This window comes from Chrysemys picta, chromosome 2 (assembly GCF_011386835.1).
Source record: "Chrysemys picta bellii isolate R12L10 chromosome 2, ASM1138683v2, whole genome shotgun sequence".
Lineage (NCBI taxonomy): Eukaryota > Metazoa > Chordata > Testudines > Emydidae > Chrysemys > Chrysemys picta.
In genome coordinates this window covers 269,860,689-269,883,451 of record NC_088792.1, presented here as the reverse complement: position 1 = coordinate 269,883,451, position 22,763 = coordinate 269,860,689, and the positions used below count along the sequence as shown (strand labels likewise).

The 22,763-nt window shown below is 43.5% G+C and overlaps 1 protein-coding gene across 17 annotated transcripts in view; it reads left to right on the top strand.

Moving 5' to 3' along the window:
* The first annotated feature begins 539 nt into the window (after positions 1–539).
* Positions 540–22,763, top strand: part of MTSS1 (MTSS I-BAR domain containing 1) — a 175,281-nt gene continuing 153,057 nt past the window's right edge. For 13 of the 17 annotated variants that reach the window (XM_065586114.1, XM_008165167.4, XM_005288795.5 and 10 more), the window contains exon 1: positions 582–1,509. In XM_065586114.1, the coding sequence (XP_065442186.1) occupies positions 1,438–1,509 (72 nt within the window). In that variant the 5' untranslated portion in view covers positions 582–1,437. Of the gene's footprint in view, positions 1,510–22,763 lie in introns of all 17 variants that reach the window. The other 4 variants (XM_065586115.1, XM_065586112.1, XM_005288793.5 and 1 more) reach the window with 3 other exon arrangements.

Sequence of the window (22,763 nt, the reverse complement as noted above, 5' to 3'; positions counted from 1 at the left end):
GTGTGCTTGACTTTACCACCTTAATAATATTCTTCTAACATGGTTTTTGTTGTGTGCACTATATTTAAAATTACATGACAATTGGGCAGCTTGTGGGGAGTACAAACACCAGCCTGACAGAGGGTAGAAAAGGCTGTTGATTGCAACACCACACAGCCTTGGTTAGGTCATTAACCCCTCTGGATATAGGCCCTTTGCACCTCAGGATCTCCTCACAGGCCATCTCTCATGGCTGGGGGAATGGAGGGGCAAAGCCACTGAAAATCAGTAGCACCCCATCCCCTCCCGCGCTGGGAACAGAACCCAGGATCCTAGCGCTGCCTTATGCTAGAAGACGCAGCCTACTCTCCCATAGCCTGACGCGTAGCCACACCAGTCACTCCCACAGTAGCAGAGTAGGGACTCGAACCCAGCTCCCACGCATTCCTCCGCCAGCATCCCGCTCCCACACCCGCGCGCGCTCTGGAGCCGGCAGCTACCTTCTACCCACCCGCCTCTTCTCCCTTTGACCAATCAGCAGCGGCGGGGCGGGGCGGGGCGGGCACTCTGCGCTCGTGACGCGCCCGCGCGCCCGCTCCCGGGGAGGTGAGATAGTAGGGCCTGGGCACTGGCGCGCGCTCGCGAGGCGAGCTAGAGGAGCTGTGTGAGAGCCCAGTCACAGCGCAGCACAGGGGCACGAGAGGGGCAGCTCTGCCGGCCGGGTGGCTCGCGGGGGTTGCAAATAGCAGATGAATCCCGTGCATTGGGGCTTTCTGGAAACACTAGATTGGTAGTTGGCTCCCCTCCCGCCGTGGCGACCAGCCGGCCGAGTGCATTAATAAATGCAGTGGGGCTTTTAAAATTGAAATATTAATTTGTTGCTCTAAATGCATTAGGCTTTTTTTTTGGCAAGCCGTTGATTTGTTTTGTTAAACGCGCTTTACTTTTTTTTTTAAGTGCAAGCAGTAGCGTGGGTGTATTAAATGCTTTTCTTTGCGATCAGATTTGTTGCCTTAAATGAATAGTTATTTTGTTGGGTTTTTTTGGTAGGCAGCAGGTCTGGTGCATTACATTCATTTTTAAACAGCTGATGCTGTTTTAGATTGAAATACCAGGTTTGATCCTACTTGTGGGCATGACCCATTATGCACAAGGATGGATTTTGTTGTTGCCCTTGTGTGGGGGGATAGTAGCAGCTTGGTTTTAAATCTCAGGATATTTTTTGGGGGTTGTTGGGGACTGTATGTAGAAAATAGACACCAATAACATTGGGATTTTTTTTTCAAAATAGAGAGATAAGGATTTCACTTATTTTCCCTGCTGCCTTTAGGTTCGCCCTTTTTTTTTTTAAGAGCTGCTCCGGTTTTGTTGAGAGGTGGGAGATTGGGGCGATTTTTTTTTTTAGGGTTGTGAAATTGCAGCAGTGTCTGTGTCCTCCTGTGTGATCGAGCCGGGAAAATGGAGGCTGTGATAGAGAAGGAATGTAGTGCGCTTGGAGGGCTCTTCCAGACCATCATAAGCGACATGAAGGTAAGTGATTGAGAGGGAATTGGGGGACCAGGTGCTGGGAAGTCATCTAGTAACCTTTGCTGGGTAAACTTTACAAGCACCACATGATTGCACCATAAATTCCAGCTGCATTGAAGGATCATTGCATTAACTCCCTACCCCACCCAAAGCCCCTTTACACTAGTTTATAGATGAGACAGAGACCCCGTGTTTAATCTTCTGGATGTGTATTGGCATCAGTTATAAATGCTCTTTGCAGTATGTTAGTTAATTGTTGATGTTTTTGACTCCTGAGTTGCTTGCAGGACACCACCTCCTTCTCCTGCAGTGCCCATCCGTGAACATTTAAGTTTGGATCTCTTTACCTTACGCCAACATTTCCTATACCATTTTTTTAAAACTGTTTTAGGCTGTGCAATTCCTAACAATAAATGCAACAAGGCCAGAAGTGATTCAGTGTAGGACACCTATTATAGTGTGTTGGAAAGCTCTAGGGTGGGGCTGAAAGGGGCAATATAGGCATCAATATACCACCATGATGAGTGCCGTATGAAAATCTAGACCTACAGATACTAAAAAGTATATTTATTTTTCTGGGTTGAAACTGTATCTTAATCTGTGATTAATTTTTTTATATATGGTACGTTCATATGGATGGTAACTGCCCTTTCCTGAGTCCCTTTAAATGTAAAGTGCATCAGTTCTCATAGCTTTGCCCCCTTGCAAACTGAAATCACAATCTGCAAAGATCTTTCTTGTGAGGGAGCCATCAATTAAGGGGTGTTGACTGGTATCCTTGACTGCAAAGGGCCTCTCTGCAGGATATATATCTATATCTATCTATATATATATGTGTATATATAAATATATATAAGGATGGGGAGGATCTTCTAGCCTAGTCTTGTTTAAAAACAAACAAACTACGGTATCTCTGCAAATGGTCCCAAACCACTACAGCTTAAAATAACGTTACTACAGTGTTTGCAGCTCTTCTTGCGGAATACTGTAATGTTCTCCTTAACAAGGACAAGATGCCTTTCTCGGATGGGGCATAGATGAGGGTCTAGATTTGAGGGAATCCAGCTATAGTCTAAATACAGCCAGTAGTGAAGTGTTACACTGTTTAGAATCATTGCTGTAGAATACTGTAATGTATTTTTAATTTGTACAGGACTCTTCCCAGAAGGGCTGGGAAATGAGGGTTCCAGTTGGAGGTAGTTCTCAGCGATGAGGGATTCACTGGTGGGTGTGGATGTACTTTGGATGGGAGCTCAGTTTTACTAGCTAAAATATAATTTACAGTGAGGCATACATAAATGAATGGTTTTTTGTGTGTACGAGGTGGGTGGGAGGGGAGGTGTCTGGTCCAGGAATTATTTTTTAGGTTGGATTCACATGCACTTTCATCTAAACAGATCTATGGAGATACTTTCTTTACAAGCGGTGCTTTTAATTGTAGGCAGGTTTGGGGGAGAGGTGTGTGTATCAGAAGAATGTTGCAATTATTGCTGTCACGTTCTTCAAGTGTGATTTTTCCAAATTTTGCCTTTTTTTTTTTTTTTTTTACATTAAGTGTAGGTTTCATTAAAAAGACAAAACAAAAACCAACCTCCACCCCTGTAATAATTTTCATTACATATACTTCAAAAAAAACATTTAGCAGATGTTTTGTTCTGCCAGATTAAATCTGTTGTTTTTTTATTTAAATAGAGAAGAGCAGAACATGTCTTTACTTCTCTCCTATAAAAATGATGCATCTTGTTTTGCTGCTGCTGTTGTGTGTGTTTATGCACTGTTACATGTACAGAAACCCTGCTCACTGGAAAGATTTTAACACAGCTGCTTTACAGAAATGGGAACAGGTGTGGATTTAAAAAAATCTTTAATAGTAGTGGAACCTGTTTTCTAGACTGAACTCTAGGAGGGGTGTATAGATTTAGAGAAAAAGAACACTGCACCAATTCTTACCTCTGATTATCACTGTTTAGATAAACAAGCACAATGTTCCTTATTGTTTAGTCTAAACAAAGCAATTAAATTACATCAATGCAATTAATGAAACATTAGCTGTTTTTACTAATTATGTGCAAGGATAATGACAGTTTACAAAAATAATTAATTTTTTCAGAGATTAATGGGTGCTTTCAGCTAGCTGTACCGCTGCAGTAAAATGGAACTTAGCTTTCTAAGGACCATTTCGTACAAGTGGAACTGTGGGGGTGGACTCCTTGCAAAGCTGTTGGGATCTGAGCAGGGGTCTGCCCGCCTGTCCTGTTGCAGGATCTGTCCGTAATTCCCATAATGGAAAGGCTATAGCCAGAGCCCCGTGTACTCTGCAATGGTGTGGAATTTGCAACAGAATCCAGCCTTTTCATTTTATTAATTTTTATTCTTTGTGATTGTGATGAAACTCCCCCAAATATAAACAGTGTGAACAGAGGCTCTGGGAGGGGTCAGGTGTGCGCGCTTACCTAGGGCTCCAAGTTGGGACAGGCCCGGGGGCCTCCGTGCGCTTCTGCCCCCAGGCACTGCCCCCCCGCAGCATCCCATTGGCCACAGGGGCGCTCGGGGCGGGGGCAGTGCAGAGGCACAGCCCCGCCCTGCCCTGGGCCTCAGGGAGGGGCCGGTAGCAACTGGAGCGAGCAGGCAGCCGCCGCTCAGCTCCCCTGCACTGCTGGGGCCCCTGAGGGGGGGAGCACCTGGAGGCGGCAGGTTGGGCCAAGGGAGAGACCAGGCCCCAAAACTGCTGAAGCCCTGGGGGCCAGGAGTTTGAGACCCCTGATTTAAACTGTTTAGCACCAGTTCAGCTGTCCTGTTGTTGATGCCCACCTTTCCTTAGAGTGGACAAGGCTTCTGAGCCTATAAACAATAGCTCCAAAGTGTGATCTCCTCCAATAGACTCAATGGTGAGTTAACATTGAAACCTAATGATGACTATGTTAGCATGCTTAACCAGTCTTGTGCTGGTCTTCTTAGCAGAAACATTGAACTAGTTTGCTTCTAGTCCACAATCATAAACTGCTTCTCTCAATTTCCGAAGGGCCAAAAGTACCAAATCTTCTTCCAACATCTTCTACAATGCAGGTTGGTTTCAGTGCAAAGTTTGGCAGCTATGTGTAAATTAAAAAAATTGCAGCATTAAGAACATAAGAACTGTCATACTGGGTCTGACCAAAGGTCCATCTAGCCCAGTATCCTGTCTTACGACAGTGGCCAAGGCCAGGTGCCCCAGAGGAAATGAACAGTACAGATAATCATCAAGTGATCCATCCCGTCATCCATTCCCAGCTTCTGGCAAACAGAAGCTAGGGACACCGTCCCTGTCCATCCTGGCTAATAGCCATTGATGGACCTATCCTCCATGAACTTATCTAGTTCTTTTTTGAACCCTGTTATAGTCTTGGCCTTCACAACATCCTCTGGCAAAGAGTTCCACAGGTTGACTGTGCGTTGTGTGGAAAAAATACTTCTTTTTGTTTGTTTTAAATCTGCTGCCTATTAATTTAATTTGGTGACCCCTAGTTCTTGTGTTATGAGAAGGAGTAAATAGCACTTCCTTGTTAATAATTATATAATATAATATATGGAGATATACCTATCTCATAAAACTGGAAGGGACCTTGAAAGGTCATAGAGTCCAGCCTCCTGCCTTCACTAGCAGGACCAAGTACTGATTTTGCCCCAAATCCCTAAATGGCCCCCTCAAGGTTTGAGCTCACAACCCTGGGTTTAGCAGGCCAATACTCAAACCACTGAGCTATTCCCCCTGGAATATTGTATTGTTCATTTTAATATATAATTCAGTAACCCCTCCCCCTTCCATTTTTTATTTTATCTTATTCTGCTGTGGAATTTACAGTTTGCTGTGTAGGCAAAATCCAGGCCCTCTGCTGCAAAGTTTAGGTCAGATTTATCATGGTGTACACAGGGTCTTCATTATGAGAGGCTCATGTTTGACGTGTTCACATTTGGTGCCATGCTTGGTATTTTTGCTCCAGAATCAGGATTTGGCAATTTCAGAATTCAAGAGAATCATAGAAATTTAGCTGTACATATTGTCCATTCTTGATGAACTATTGTTCCCTACAATCTATTCTTGAGGTGATAACGTACAGATGTTATATGTAAGATCTTTTTCAAAGTGGTCCAAATTAAAAAATAAACACTTGCTTTGTGCCCTCTGAGGAGTAGATTTGTATGCTGTGCTAACATTGTACAGGTTTCCCCGTGAATGTAATGTGCTTTCTGTAGCTCTCTGTGGGAAGATAGCATTTGATCTGAATGGATTGTAACTCCTTTCTGGAAACAAAATACTGAGAAGCTCTGTACAGTAGTATGCTGTTAATTTCTCGTAGCATACAGCAAATGTATGGAGATCATTTTGGGGTGAGGTTTTAAAGAGCATGTTTCAAACAATCCTGTCTTTTGATGCAGAGCATGCTCCCCCTTTTCAGTGTTGCTCTTCCTTTCCTTCTTATTCCTAATTCTGTGCTTTTCTTAACTTATTCCCTCCCGCTCCCCTTTATTCCACACTATCATTACTCTCTTCTCCCCCACCCCAAAAAGGAACTAAGATACTGTGGGCCACTCATCACTCTTGCTTGTATGTTGCATCCTTTTTCACCAACACACCCTTCATCTGTTTTGTCTGTTTAGGCTGTAAGCTTGTTGGAGCCGTTGCTCTGTACAGCACCTGGTTGAATGGGGCCCTGATCCTGATTGTGGTCTCCAGGCATTCCTAGCATACAAATAAATGATAACAGGCAGGCCTACATTGATTATATCCATGAGTTTGCTTGGGCTTAAAGATACAAGAAGGGGATATAAATTTTCTCTTTGGAGAATAAAAACACGTTTCTAAGGCAGGATCAGTGCCCACCTCCCTAATAAGGGATGGAAATCCGGAGGCCTAGTGATAAGAGAATATAAATTTTTATAGTCTTTTAATTGAAGTCTCCATAAAGTAATTGAGAGCAAAGCATTGATTTGACTTTTATTTTAATGCTAAGTTGGAGAGGTATCATTAACTTCATTCTGCCCTGTTGTGGCTAGAAGAGCTCTTTTGGATGGGAATGTGGAATCATTGCTGTCAAATGTTCAAGGCTGTTGCTGATAGAGATATAGAAAGGATAGAAATCTGAGTGGGCCCAAAAGGAGAATAGATAAGAGATTGTATCTGAGTGGCTGAGAGATGAGAAATATTAAGTACTGAGTATTTTTCCAATTCTCAATGTATTTTCAGTATGGGCAGGGTGAAGAGTAGTTAAACCGTGTACATGGCAAAACTTGGCACAAGATGCACAAGGGAAATGGCTATAATTCTTGAAGCAATTTGGTAGTTAGGTCCTTACACTGATTCAGTGGTTAGGGATAGCCGGTGGCATTTTTGTGTGTGTGTTTGATATGAACACAAGGAAATGCACATTTGAAAAACAGATGAAAATATTTGTGATGTGACTCAAACAATGCTAAGCCATTGTTGGGATAAGCAAAGTGCTGAGCCAGTTACCACACAAATATGGCGTTAAATGGTCCTGGTACTGTGATCAGATTTGTGCAAACACAAGAGGCTGCCCGCATGTATCTGCTTCCAGGACCCTGACTTTATTTTGTATAGCATCTCTCAAACAAGCGGTCTCTAAATGCTTTGGAGTAAGCTGGTAGTAACAAAATTGATGTAAAATATAGATATTACAGCTGAATTTTAAGGTCTGGTTGCCATCCAGTTTCTAATATGGCTAGCATTATTTTCTTTTAATGGTTAACTTAAACAAATGTGCAAAGCACAGGTGTAGACTTTGGGGGAGGAGAGGGGGAGATGAAAGAGGGACATCTTCCATTATCCCAATGCATACTACATTTGAATTTACATGTCTCTCTCACACGATTCCTGAAGACAAGCTCTGTTTCAAGCATAGGGACTCTGGTATTTATACTATACAGTGTGTTTCTTTTTTCTCCCTGCAGCTTCTTTTTTTAGAATAGGTGTTTTGCTGTCAACACTTCTGTGGATGGCAAATATAGCTGATTGTTTGCAATTTGTGCAAGCAGCTAGCTTGCTTTCTCTGAAATTCTTTGCTCTTTATAAACAGCTGCAGAATCTTTCTGTAAGCGTCTTAAGGAAGGAAAAATTCTCATGAATTTATCACGAAGCTTGAGGGATGGTCTAGGAGAAGAAATACTGAATGCTTATCAATGTATTGGGCCTACCTGTGTGTTCCATACTATTGTGGCAGAGCTATGAAAATGCGTAACTACAACCTCTTTTTAGCAGCAGTTCCTCAGCTGGTGTAAATCATCTGCAGTGGAGTGATGACAACTTACAGCAGCTGAGGATCTGCCCCTCAAGTCTTTAGAGGACAGTTTTGTTTCCTGCTATAGGAGGGAAAAAATACTTTAAAAAATCCTTTCAAATCAGGCAGAATGCCATGTGCTACATAGTAAGGTTTCCAGTGTTGTAGCCTAGAAGAAATCATGCAGCTTTCCATAAAAAATACAACTGACTGAGCAAAAGTTTGAGAATAACGAGACTGTGTAATTACGGACCCAGAACTGGTTAATACATAACAAACAGTGATGTTTTTCAGAGTTCATCGCTTCCTCGGTTCTGAACCTGGAAAAGATGCATTAAAACCAGCAGTATACAATAGCAAGTGCTGTACTGTGTATGGATGTCTCTTGGGCACATATTTGTTGCTCTAAGTGATGGAGCGCTTTTGTGTATCTGTATAGAATATCTTCCAGAAGCACCACTGTCATTGTCTTGATGTTTTCAGCTTTTCAGTTACAAATCCCCATTTTTAATCAGGAGGGAAGTAGCGATCTGTCCATGGAAATGTCCATACAAGATATTCGATGGAGGAGGGGGGGGGGAAGAATCCCATGACCCAGAGCAGAATAATAAAATGACAGCTGTACTTAAAAGGCGTATCAGTCTACTTTGAACCCACAAAATCAGGAGGGCTCTGAATTAGTAAGGAGGAGTCCCTCAAAAGGGCCTCTCAGCAGGATGGATTTATTTTCTGTGTGTTTAGGTTTATCAGTTTAGCATTATATACCATCCCCAGTCCAGCAGAGCACTAAAATGTATAGATTGTGTTGAATGTTAAGCACATAAAAAGTCCCCGTAGAGTCAGTGGGACTGCTCATGCGCTGAAGTGCTTTGCTGGATTGAAGCAATGATTGAAGGAAAGCTTGGCACTAGGGTTGAGCCCATAGTGCATTTCATCTTCAAAGTGCTCCACAAACACTAGTACCCGGCTTCACAGGAACCTTAGGAATATTTATCCCCTCTTTAACCGAAGGGCAAGGTGAGGCTTGGAGCTTTGGTGACGTTTTCCCCAAGGCTGTAAATGGAACAGGCCTTAGAAGAAGGATTTGAGTTCAGGAGTTTCTGGCTTTCACTACTGTGCTCTCTGTACTTTTGTCAGTGCCTCAGACTTCACTGATGTTTCCCATTGTTTGAAGGTGGAGAAGAGGCTCTCTACAGTTGCTCATCCAAGTCTGATCATGATGGTTCCCCCCCAGATGTACATGAGGCCAAAAACATTGGGCACAATGTTGTTTTTTAAAGGAAGGGGCTGACTGGAACACTTTAACCTGTAGGATTATAGTGTATGAAGGATCCATAGCTGGCTATTCTGTGAGTGGCTGTTTTATCTCTGTCTGTCGCCCCCTCATTAGCCAACAACAAGCTGTTGAAGAGGCGAAAGTGGAGCAGTGCTGTGCTATTTGTGTTAATCTTAGGATGCAGGCTGAGATACCAGCTAGTGCATAACAATCGAGGCCAGCGGTTCTCAAACTTCAGCAACTCGAGGACCCCCATTTTGATTTAATTTTTTTCGTGGACCCTTAAGTCTCCTGCTCAGCCCCACGCCCTGCCCCCACTACACCCCTTTCCCCAAAGCCCCACCCCTGACTAGGCTGACCAGATAGCAAGTGTGAAAAATCAGGACAGGGGATGGGGGGGAGGAGGGGGGTAATAGGAGCCTATATAAGAAAAAAAATAAATATCGTGACTGTCCCTGTAAAATCAGGACATCTGGTCATCCTACCCCTGACCCACCTCTTCCCGCCCTGCTCCACCCCTGCCCCTCTTCTTCCCTGCCTCTTTCTGCCCCCTCCCTGCCCTTCTCTCCCCCCCCCCCCCCCCCCAGTGCCTCCTGCACGCTGGGGAATAGGTGATCCCCCGGCATTCAGGAGGTACTGGGAGGGAGGGAGAGGAGTTGATCAGCGGGGCTGGAGGACCCCAGTTTGAGAAACTCTGATCTAGGCTATGTCTGCACTAGGACTTTTGTCAGTAGAACTTTTGTTGGTCAGGGGTGTGAAAAAAGCACATCCCTGACCGACATAAGTTTCACAGACAGACACTCCAGTGTGGACCGTGCTGTGACGGTGGGAGATGCTCTCCTGCTGACATAGCTACCGCCGCTTGTTGGGGGTGGTTTAAATATGCCGACGGAAGAGAGCTCTCCCGTCGGCATAGAGCAGCTACACAGGAGACCTTACAGCTGCGCAGTTGCACAGGTATAGCTGTGCTGATGTAAGGTCTATAGTGTAGACATAGCCCCGTGTCTATTATACGTAAAGTTAAGTGAGTTAACTTGTTGTTGTTGATATGTTTGGTGCTAGTAATGATTATTCTACCTGAGAAATTCAATTTATGCTACCAAAAAGAAAGGGGGGGGGGGGGTGGCGGCGTGATATCACCTGTCAGACTGAGTCCTCTTTCTCTGTAAACTAGCAGTGCCACCACGTTTGCGTGTTGAACCCTGAATGTTGTTGTGAAATAGCTTTTGCGTAGTAGCTCTGTAGTTGAGGGTGAATTAGCCCGTCAATTTTGAGTAGGTAATAACTGTAGCCCCCACCCTTTCCAATTCTTCTTTGCAGAAACTTGGCATAGGTGCTTAGCTTGGGGCTAGGAAATGACTATTTTTCTCCTCTGAGCTAGTAATAAACATGTAATAAACCGGATACATACAAGTGAATTTTGAAGCTACCAAAAGGGTAAAACCCTGTATAGTTTGGGCCTGGCTGCCCAAGAGAACTCTTTCTCCCTGTGTGCTGCCTTGACAGCTGTGATCAGCTGAGGCATTTCTCAACATCTTGGGAAAAGATCTTTGGCTCTGGTAATCATTTCATCTGCTGGCCTGAGGGAGCTTGTGTTAGACTTAACCATGGGCATTGAAACCATGGGCATCTCTTCTATGTGGGTTTTGCCGAAGCAATCGTGTGTACTTGGTGGTGCATACTTTGCGTGGTGTGACTCTTGTAAAGGAGACGCTGGTTAGCACATAAGATGCATAAAATATTGTACAGTGCACAGAGACCGTGTGGTGAGGGGCACGGTTACACTTTTTTTCTCTAAAAGGGCTATGTGAAATTTTAGCCGATCAAATTCCAGTGCTGTTAATGGAGTTACCTGGCCATGGGAAGGCCCTGGCATTGCTTTGAGAATTTACCCCGTATGCCAGAGTGAATGCCTCTTGAAATTTTAATAATCTTAGTTTTGATCCAACTGAAATATTGTGGGTTTAAGTGTCTGCTGTGCATACACAGGAGCTGATTCATAGTGTTAGAGTGGATGAAAGGCTTCTATTGATGAGTCTCTGTGGAGAAATCCTCTCTTCAGAGTTTCTCACGAATTTGTCATTCTAATCTGAATTGAAGAACGTGTAACTAAACATTTCCCCTTGCATACTTCTTTAGAATCATCTTCGTGTGTATATAACTCTTTTTGCAGAATATGCCATCGGATACTAGGTCAGGTTCTCCCATAGCTGAGGCTGGGTAGTTTTTTCCCCTCCTACAGATGACTTTCTCTATTTAGAGAGAGAGTCCAGTTAGACATCTCATCTTAATGGAGGTCTGCACATGTTTGAGAGGGACTTTCAGAGTGGAAAAAACGTAAAGGTATCCAGTGGGTGTGTATCCTCTCACACGGTAATAATACATTTTCTCAACATGTTTGCTAATTTTCCAATCTGTTTGTATTTAAACTTACTTTCTCAAAGCTAAGTTTGCTAGGTCTTAACCTGTAGTGAATGATGTAGTTGTGACATCACACTTGTTGGCAGCTGGTGAGTGGCCTGACTTGGTTTCAAGCCAGGATGTTATGCTCAAAGAAAGGAGAGGATGCTTTTAGAGCCTAAATATCTTGGGCCATTCCATCCTTGACATCTCACAGACTGATGCGATTATGACAATACAGTGTGTGTACTTCACTACTGGATCCATTTAGTCGTGGGCTATTGGATGTGGACTTTATTCCAATAAGAACAAAGCGAAGAAAATGGCTCTCTAATAACAAAATTACACCTAATTCATATTCCTCACCTCCTTCCCTTGAATTTTTTATAGTTGCTATGCTCATTAAATTGCCATATTCCAAGAGGTGGCTGCACTTCAGTGCTCTGGAATTAGTTATTGTTTGGTGTTCAGAAAGTGCTTTGGGAGTATCTAAATCAATAGTGGGCAACCTGCGGGCTGCACGCAGCCAGTTGGTTGCCCACCACTGATTTAAATAGTAGAGCTACTTTTTCCTGTGTAGTGGTTCTTTTCTAGAGTTTTCCATAGACTTCCACCCTGATCAGTTTCTTGAGTTGATCAAGCTGTTACAAAAACCCTAGACTAATAGACGTGGTACCATGAAATTTATAACAAATTTAACCCATACAAGCTTTCCATGGAAGTCTTTAGATTGCGTACATTGCAGCATTGTGCTATTGCACAAGACTCTGAAAGTAAAACTGGCAAGTCTCTTTAGGTTGTCTAGGCTGAGAGAAATAGAAAAGAAAACAGTAGCATAAGTAGTGGAAAAATAGGTTAGACTTATATTTTCTTTTTAATCATCTGTTGCAGTGGTTTTTAACCTATGGTCCATGGATGCCTGGGGGTCTGCAGACTGGCTAAGATGTCCAAAGGGGTCCGCACCTCCATTTGAAATTTTTTAGTGATCCGCAAATGAAAAAAGGTTGAAAACCTCTGATCTATAGTCTTTTGATCCTGAAACGCAACACAGGCTAAACCACGTTTTTAACTTGATTTCCTATGATTGGTCACTGCTTTTAGTTGTTTGCAGTACAGCCTCTTAAACTTGATGCTTTTCCATTTCATGAAGTTGGATTTGAGATGCCTTAGTTTTGAAAGGAGATGAAATTAATGTCATTCTCTTCTTTAACTGTTAACTACAACCTATCAGTCCTGGCCCTGCAGGGGTTCTGGGTGAGTAAAGAGTTTCTTTGGCTGCAAAACCATTGCATCCTAAATCCTTGCTCTATGTATAGAATTCTCTTTTTCTTCAGTTGTAGAACTCTTCATGAGATTATGGGCTTGCCCTTACCACTTGTGAGAGGTTCTGTGCACACTTGCTTCTCTTTTGAACAAAGTTGCATTCCGTGTACCCACGGTTCTCTAAATGAAACTAAGTGGGGAAGTTATTTTTCACTTCCCTTTCAAAAATAAAATAAAACAGTGCAGTGTTGCTTAGTAGGGGAGTGCTGCCCTCTTTGATCCCACGGGTGCATGTATATTAGTGTTGGGTGAATGGGCATGCCAATTGGCTTCACTCTCAAAGGAACTGAGCACATGTAGTCATGAAGATACATGTGCTCACCACCTTTGTAAATCAGGCCATGAATATAGTTTGTAAAGAATCCGTCAGAGTGAAAAGATGTTCATATAAACATGAAGAGGCCTTGCATTTGCTTTATTCTAATTATCTATCAACAAATTAAGGGTAGATGTATTTTCATCTAATACAAAAATATTCTAAGATACTGGTTATGAATGATATAGAGAAGGTAGATTGAAACTTCTGTTTGTCCTTTCTCATACTATAAGAACAAAAGGATGCTCAATGAAATTGAAAGATGGCAAATTTAAAAGCTGCTAAAAAGAAATATTTTTTTTCAATGCAGTGCACAGTTAGACTGTACCTAAGATACCATTGAAGGGAAGAGATGTTCAGGATTCCAAAAAAAAAAATGAGATGCTTATATGGTTATCAAGAAAATCCATAATGGTGACTATTAAACGAGTTTTGGAAGGGATATAAATCTTCATGCTTCGTGGCATAAATCAGCCTCTAAGTTTGAGGGGTAGGAGGAAGCTTTTTTATGGTGGCAGGCTATCTTGTTAATTACCTTTAGCTGGTTTTCTCATCCCTTCCTCTGAAGCATCTGGTATTGGCCACTGTCAGAGATAAGATACTGGTCTAGATGGACCTCTGGTCTGGTCTGGTGTTGGAAATTCTAACATTACACAGATTTTGAAAACTTGGCTTAAATTACATTGAGATTTCTCATGTTTATGCTATACGATTAACAAGATACGTTTTGGCTGGCATATCAACCAATGGAGTAACTTTTCTTTTAAGAAAAGTTTGAAATGGAGTATTTTAATCTTATTTTTAGACCTTAGAATTGAAACACTATTTTAAATGCTTGGTTTTAAACAAACTGGAAATGCTCAAGATCTTGTATGATGGAGCGTATGGTGCATTTGGTGTTGCAGAAACTTCACGGGTTGATTCACTTAACTGGAATATTAATATTGAGGGATAGGAAAGGGAAGTGTGTGGGAAATGAATATGTCAAAATCATTTGCACCAAAGCAAGATACAATGAAGGCAGCAGTAATGAAGTGCTGTTCATTAAGAGACAAATAAAATAACATCCTAGAACACATGTGCTATTGTTCTAGATCTGCATGAAGAATGAAATAGAATGAACTATTTCTGGACCCTGCCTGAGTTTACATTTCAGCTCACTGTAAGATGGTAGTTAACCTGACATTTTGTTGGGAAACACATTCAGCTGAAGATACTTCATCAAGTAGGTTCTTTAATTATTTTTAATGTCAACTTTCTGACCTGAAGAGTGTAGGAACCAGCCAGCTTAGAGGGAATGCTACCAATGGGAAAGAAAATTATTACTATTAAGATAGTAGGAAAGCTTGGAAAAGGTGGTCATAAACTTTAAATTGGATTGTCTGTTGTGTGTCAAAGATGATCTTTTTGTTTTTGGAAGAGCTTTTATGGTCTTGTGAGTGGCTACACAGTCTAACTTTTGAGTTACGTAAACCCATCCATGGATTGAGCAGAGAAATGCAATACTGTTTGCTAGTGTTTTGTAACTTCTGCTCTCATGGCTTGCCAAGTGCCCTTTTCCCTTGTTGACTGATTTAAAAAAAAACCACACAAACTGTTTGAAGCAGATGTTGTTCTGGTTTAGCGAACTGATTTTTCAGCCACTATATCTCCCCCCCACATGTTGACATTTGTCAGTGGTTAAGGTCCATTTTAAGGCCATTGTTGTATTGCTTCCCCTAGGTATTTCTTGCTCTGTTGTCCATTGAAGTTTCTTCGGAAGACTTGGTGTCCTTCATGTCCAGTCTAGTGAAGTAGTGCGTTGTGTGTAACCTTTGTATGTTTGTACAGCACCTAGCACAATAGGCTCTCTGTTTGGGTACGTGGTGTTGTGCTCATATTACTGTACTAATCATTCTAATGGTTGTGGTAACCAATGAGAGGGAAGTTTTGTTGTGGGTGGATAAGATTTTAGAGTTGGGTATTTTATTTTATCAGGGCCGGCTCTAGATTTTTTGCTGCCCCAAGCAAAAAACAAGCAAACAAAAAACCACACACCTCCGAGAGCGCAACTCCCGAAGCAAAAAAACCCACAACTCCCTGAATGCCGCCCCTGGAATTGTGCCGCCCTAAGCACGTGCTTGGTTTGCTGTTGCCTAGAGCTGGTCCTGTATTTTATATTTTCAGGGCATGTGTTCAGAGTTAATACTGTTTTATTGTCGCGAGGACAGATGTGCAGTCTGTGGATGTGTTACTAGTGTGTGAAATTTGGTGACAGAATTGCAAACTGCAGTTTAGTTGTACAATTATGCTAAAAAAACCAAGAAGGAAATCACCAGTTAACTTCGAGACGTGCTAACGCAGTGGTTTTCAAACTTTTTGTATTGGTGATCCCTTTCACACAGCAAGCCTCTGAGTGTTACCTCACTTATAAATTAAAAGCGGGGGGGGGGGGGGGGACACGGACAATTTAATGTGGGGCTGACAACCCGGAGCTGACAGCTCATGACCCCCATGTAATCACCTTGCAACCCCCTGGGGGGTAATGACCCCCATTTTGAGAATCCCTGTGCTAATGCCCATGATTTTTGTATTAATGTCTCTAAACAGTGAGCTGTTAATGTGATAAATGTGGGTTGCAGGGAGGGAAGCTGAGGCTTGAGGTGAGGAAGTGGAGATTTCTGGCTTTGATGAGTAACATTACTGCTCTGCCCGCTGCCCTCATCCTGCTTCCTTCCCATTTTCTTCTTTTTTTTCTTCCTCACACCCCAGTGGGACTGTCAAACTACCATCTCAATTTTTTCCCTAAAATAGGTAGTACATCCAGGTCATCCTGTGACGTTCAGATGGTTCTGTCAAAGGTTGTGTATGTGAGGGATGTTAGCACAAGCAAAGAATCAAACTTTTTTGCTGCCTCTTTTGCAGTAATTGTCATTGGTGAATGTCATGGGGGGAACTGACACCAGGACTGGAGTCACCTAACACCAGTTTTAGTAGCAATTTGGAGTGTGCTTCATAGCTTCATCAAAGTCTTTCCTTCACCTTTATTAGTCTCCGTACATGAATATAGACTGTTAAGGAAAGCCAATCTTTTTTCCTTGAAGTAGAAAAAGAATCATCATAAACTGTTCACTAATTTCTTTTGTCAAGACCCTTACATTTATTTTGGATTGCACAGTCAGCACCATCAATTTGGTGCTTTCTCATCCTTGCCATTAGCCATAATCCATGTAGGTATGGCCCTCTTCATCAAGTGTAGCCTTACTTTGCGCATCTGTATCTGTGTGGTATTGGTTTCTTGAGAAACCAGCGCAATATCCTTTTCTGAACAGAGTGAATCTTTACTCTTCTGAAGCTTGATGTTCTCAGACCTCAGGGTGATTGTTGTACAGTTGTTTCAGTTCATATATTAACTACCTTCGCAGGTTTGCTGGCCTGAAAGAAGGAAGAGAGCCATTTTTAGATCACCTCTTTTAGCAGCTTCCTTTCATAGGATTTGCAGTGTAATCCTAGAGTGGGCTGTTTGGTTCCTCAGGATATGTCAAACGCTGATTCTCCCAAATCCGCCAGGGAGTGACCATTCCACACTCGTTCCTGTGTGAAGAGTCATGACCTAAGTTCCCTGTAAGCTGCGCAGCTGCGCAGCAGCCTATTTAGTGCTACGCAGGCACTCAGGGAACCCGCCTGGGGACCTGCTGCGGCAAGGGGAGGGGAGCCCCTCCCCTAACCCCAACCTGCCACTGCCATGGCGACCCCCCGGCCCCAACTATGCCGCAGCCCGGACCTGCTGTGGTGGCCCCCCGACCCCAACTATGCCGTGGTCCTGATCTGCTGTGGCCGGGGCGGCCCAGGGCACCCCTTTCTAAACCCGGCTGACGGGCGCCTCTCCCCAAACCCAGCCCTGGCCCAGACCTGCAGGGGCCAGGGAGGGTCACCTATTCTGCGGCCGCAGCCCTGGAGCCATGGCAGGGAGCTGCTGTGGGGAAAGAGAGCTGGGGGGAGTCCTCTCTCCCCCCTGTAGTCCTAGAGCACCCTCCTGTACTCCCAAACCACTCATCCCCAGCCCCATCCCAGAGCCCACACCCCAAGCCGGAGTCCTCATACCCCTGCACTCCAACCCTCTGCCCCAGCCCTGATCCCCTCATCCCTGGCCCCACCCCAGAGCCCGCACCCCCAGCCGAAGTCCTCACACTCCTGCACCCCAACCCTCTGCCACAGCCCTGATCCCCCTCACACATTCCGAACACCGCTGGCCCATCCCCACACGTGCACAGGATCCAAAATGTTCTCCTCTGGTCAGAAAAAGCCATGACCCTACCACTAAGTCTGACTGGGGCATGGTTAGTATGTGACAGGATTTGTCCAGATGCTAGTAGGCCTGGGTACTGCACTTTGAGGCTTGAAAGAGCATCTTGGGCTCCAACAGCTCAGCCTAATACCTTTAGGGGAACCAGCTACTGTATGTGCCCTTGAGGGGACACGGTTTGGCTTTTTAATTGTGAACTGGCTAAATACTGACAGGGCAGGACACGCTGTTTCCTTTGTCAGCCCGCAGGCTAGTCAGTCAGGGGGGAGAGGTAAAAGCAGAAAGACAGTGCCCTGCCCACTTTTGCAGTATATGAGTCGCCTGATCTGAGCAGAGGACTCACCCACGCTACAATTAATCACCCATCAACTAACTAATTAAGCAATAAGATATGACGAAGGTATATTATTATGGCCTAATAATGACACGCCTTGGTGGTTGGTAGGCAAGCAGCCAAAAACAGAGCGCTGCTAAACACCAAGGTGTGTCACTGTAGATACTTTGGAGTGTCTTACTGTGACAAAATGTAAATTCCAAAGAAAACCACAGTAGTTGACATTTAAAAAACTAACTTCTTCAATAGGCATAAGGTTAGTTCTGGGAAAATAATCATTTATCATTTGGGATCTAACATTAAGAAACCTCCCAAAAACCCAACCTACAAATTACTGACTTGTCCTGTAAACTGTGAAGTTGCTCAATAGATGGCCCCAGGACTTATGTCCTGAAGCTGATCTTCTGCCCAGCACTCCCTTCACACTGTGAACAGAGTTTGAAAGATAAAGGAAGCCTGCCCCTTTTACAGATAACACTTGAGCTCAAATGACTCTGACATTTAAAGAAAAAAATTGATTTCCTTTATCAGCTGTTTTGAAATCAGAAATTTCAGACTGAACAGAGGTAGCTGTGTGAAACATTACACTTAAAAACACTTTGTTGTTGTTCTTCCAAAGTAGTCTTAAATCACACTAGGATTTTTAGTCAAAGCAAGTATATAGTTGCTTTTCCAATTAATTAAAAAAGTAATGTTGCATTAAATATTTCTTAGGGTGAAATCTTACAAATTTAATGGACATTCTGTCTATAAAGGACTTCCATGGCCCCCTGTTGTTGTATAGTATTTGAGCACCTTTCAATCTTTTATCCTCACAACACCCCTTTGAAGTAGGTATTATCCCCATTTTATAGATGGGGGAACACAAAGAAACCAAGTGACGTGTCAAAGGTCACACACAAAGTCTGTGGCAGAGAAGGGGCTTGAGCCCAGGTCTCCCAAGTCCTAGGCTAGTGTTTTAAATAGTGGACCATCTCTTCCTCCCCATTTGCTTTCCATAAACCTCACCCAGGTGGTCCTGCATAAATTATTTCCCCAGCTGGAGGAGACAGGATAAATACCTACCATCCGATCTTGTGACCCAATGAGCATCCTCAACTCCTCCTGCTTTGACTGGGAGTTCAGGGCATTCGGTACCTCACAAGATTAGGTTGACAAGACGTATTTGGTTGAAGGGTTCAAAGGGACACCATAATTAATACACATTAATTAAATTCCAGAAAAGAGAGAGAGGGGGGTGAGGAAACAAACTGCTGATTTGACTTCAGATGGGGCTGATCCTGAGGGTTAAAAGGAAAAAGAGTTTCTACTGGAATAGGAATAATTGGAAATCTACAGAATGAGTTTATATAGAAGATTTGTGGGTGAGAGATCAGAGCTGTGGAAAAGCAGAGTGAGTTATTGCTAGCCAAAGGGGTTATACTATATTAATTAATGCTATAAATGCAGTACAGATAAAAACCACAACACACGCATGCTGCTAGAAGGTGGGATTGTTGCTAGATTGCAGGTGCACAAATATTCAGGGATTCAATTAGGGTTGAACTAATAAATTGCTATTTTGGTATCAAATTAAGCTAAATCGTGATCAGCCACTCTTAGATCAGTTTAAGAATGTCCACGTGAGAGGATTTGTACTGATTTAACTAAATCAATTTCGAAACCAATGTAATTACATTGATGCCGCTTCTGTGGGTAGGCTTAAAAACAAACAACCAAGATTTGTGGAAGTGGTAGATGATGATTTGAATTTGATTTCTGTGTGGCACGGTGGTACCACAAAATCTTCCCTTCCCAAGTTATGTTTTGTCTATACTGTCTCCCTGTGACACGATTAAATTTGTGACTGGTGTCAGTATTCTCTGTACCATTAGGCACAGTTAGCAGTGTAATGCTGCCACTGAAATGGCAGCATAAATAGACTGCTTTGGTAAGCTTAGTTGTCAGCTTGTATTTTGCTTGAGAATCCAGTAAAGCCGTAGGCCCTGCTGTTAATTGTCAGTGCTTCGAAGGTTCCTGGCATATACATACATAATGCATACGTTGCATGTAGACAGACTAGCCAGCTTACTGTTGAGAGAAAAGGGTTCAAAGTAGTAGATTTCAGTAATACTGTTATGTTTAAGGAAATGGCAATGATTAACTCATCAGTGGGTGTCTTGCATTGACATGGCTGACAATTCTGTCTTAACATAAAACATTTTATTCAGGGTCTTATAATCCTGAATAAGATTTTAACATTCCAGGAGGTGTAGACATACTTAGGTTCAGGTTCATGGCAACCTGATTGATTTACTCAGTTCGTTAAAATAAATGTGTGTGAGAGGTGTCATATTGATAGCCCTAGAGACTGCAATTTTCTCCACCCACAGAACAGTCACAGCTAGGACAATAGCAGGGTATGCTTCTCCTATCTCGGTATGGTGTTTTAATTCTGGACAAGGACTTCTAGGGATAAGAGGGAAGGGCCTCCTTCATATGTATTCACCCCTGGGCCTTTCTTTTAGAGGTTGCCAGCTGTGGAGTGACTTCTTGTTCATGAGAGATGTGGTCACTGGACAAGAATTTCCCATTTCACACACAGGTAGGGTTACCATATGTCCGTTTTTTCCCGGACACGTCCGGCTTTTTGGTAATCAAACCCCCGTCCGGGGGGAATTGCCAAAAAAGCCAAACATGTCCGGGAAAAATACCAGCCGGGCACTTCCCCTCCCGGGCTCCGGGGGCGCAGGGTCCAGAGGCATGGGGGCTGCCCGAAGCCAGTAGCGCTCGGGCAGCTCGACGCTTACAGAGCCCAGGAGTTCAGGGAGCACAGCAGCCGCTGGAGCCCGGGAGGGGAAGTGCCCGGCCGGGGGCGCAGGGTCCGGAGGCATGGGGGCTGCCCGAAGCCCGAGTGCTACCGGCTTCACGGTTTGCCGGGCAGCCTCCAGACCCTGCGCCCCCGGCTGGGTGCTTCCCCTCCCAGGCTCCAGCTGCGCTGGGGAAGCGCCGGCTCGGGTCACAGGGTCTGGAGGCTGCCCGGCAAACCGTGAAGCCGGTAGCGCTCGGTCAGCCCTTTTCGCATGGCTGGGAGGGAGGGGGGGAGTTAGGGTGGGGAATTTGGGGAAGGGGCGGGGAAGGGGTGGGGAAGGGGCGGAGTTGGGGCGAGGCCAGGGCCCCGTGGAGTGTCCTCTTTTTTTATTTTTTAAATATGGTAACCCTACACACAGGCCATTCATGGCTCTCTAAAGATAGCAAATTGTTGCTACTGACCTTGGCCAGACTTGAATCAGAAATTTAGGGCTTGTTTTCCCTCTCCCCCCACATCTCTAGTTTGAGGTAAATGATGTTTTAAACTCAAGCTAGCTGGCCTATTAGGGGTATGGCTGGAAGTCCAGTTGCTATTGATGCTTGAGCTAGTAATGCAGTGAGGATGCAGCTACAGACTACCTTTTGAATTAGCGCAGTTCATAATCTCCTAATCCAAACACTGTATAGCTCAAGTCTTTTACCATGTGGCTGCTCTCACTCAAGCGAGGCTGGCTCAACAAGGACCTGGAGCTAACTGCTGCAGTGAAGACAAGCCCTTAGACGGGTGAGGCTGTGTAATTCATTATCAGCCCTCTGATTCATTCTGTTCTTCTCTGGGTATTTGCTGTTAATGATGGAAAGTTCAGTGTAGTGTTCTGGCATTTCTCGAGTTAAGGAGTCTTCATTTCTCATGTCTAATAGGTAGTGTATTAAATTAATTACATTGTGAGGTTGCTGGTGTTCGGAAGGCAGCGGATAGCCTAACTGTAAATGCTCTAGTAGTCCAGATTTGAGTTTCCTTCACAATTCCAGATGACGGTATGGAGGGCAAATGTAAAAATTGTCTTTGTATACTGCCATCCTGTGCGTTTCATAAATACCGAGTATTCATGGGCTGAAATTTCAATATGTACTTAGGCCCTGATTCAGCAAGGTACTTCTGTGACCAGTGTTACAGAAACAACAAGAACAATCCAATTCTGCAAGTGCAGAGCCACTGGCTGTAAAACTGGTTTCTAAAGGAATTGTGAATGTGGTAATTACAAAGATGCCTTCTCACTTCCTGGTGTTCATTAAGAGTGGGCCTTGCTGATTTAGGGATGTCACCTGGAAAAAACCTCAGGGTAAAATCATGGCCATATTGAAGTCGATAGCAAAATTTTCATTGATTTCAGTAGAGTCAAGATTTCAGCCTTATACTTCAGTGTCTGCATCTTCTGAAGCTGACCTTAATTACATGTGGTAAGCTTCATGCTGGGGTTTGTGTCTGCTGACATTTCTCAAAGGGGGAGGGAAGGGAGGGGATGCATTCCAATCAATTAGCTCTGAACTCGATTAAGGAAAAGCACTGTAAAAATGAGGCTTCTAAGACTTGTCAGCGAGCTGAGTTGAAATAATATTAGGAAACAGGGAATCTGAGAATAGTAGGTACCAAATTTACATGAAATTGAATATGTTGTATGAAACTTTTGTTGGAGAAACTGGTGCATCCTTTTGAACCTGCTGCTTTCTCTTTTGCTCTGAAGGTATCCCTTTGATTTAAACCTGCAAAGTACAATGCTATTCTTTTCAAATATACTTTGTTTTGGTTTAGCAAATCAATACAAGATTGGTAAAATAGAGTTAGTCTCTTCCATTAGGCGAAAAGATTTTTTGGGGCATTTAATATCTTGTCTTACTTATTGACAATGATACTCTGGATACACTACCATCACTAGCAATTTTAGGGTGTGAACTTGAGTCACTGATTTCAGTGGGAGTTACGAGTAGGCTTGCAGGGACAGGCTCTTATTTTTATAATCCACTGGATTATAGTTGATAAACACATTGTGATCTGACATTCTGATTTGCTGCCGAATAGAGTAGTAAGCAAAAGAAGCCAATACTGGTGCAGAATTCCTGTAAGATTGGAGTGTTACCAGATACTGTATTGCATGATACTTACAAAATCTGAAGGGTAGATAATGTCTACAAAAAACTTGACAACGGCTAGTACACTGATAACAGTGCCTATCATGCTGACCACTGTTGTCTTGTTT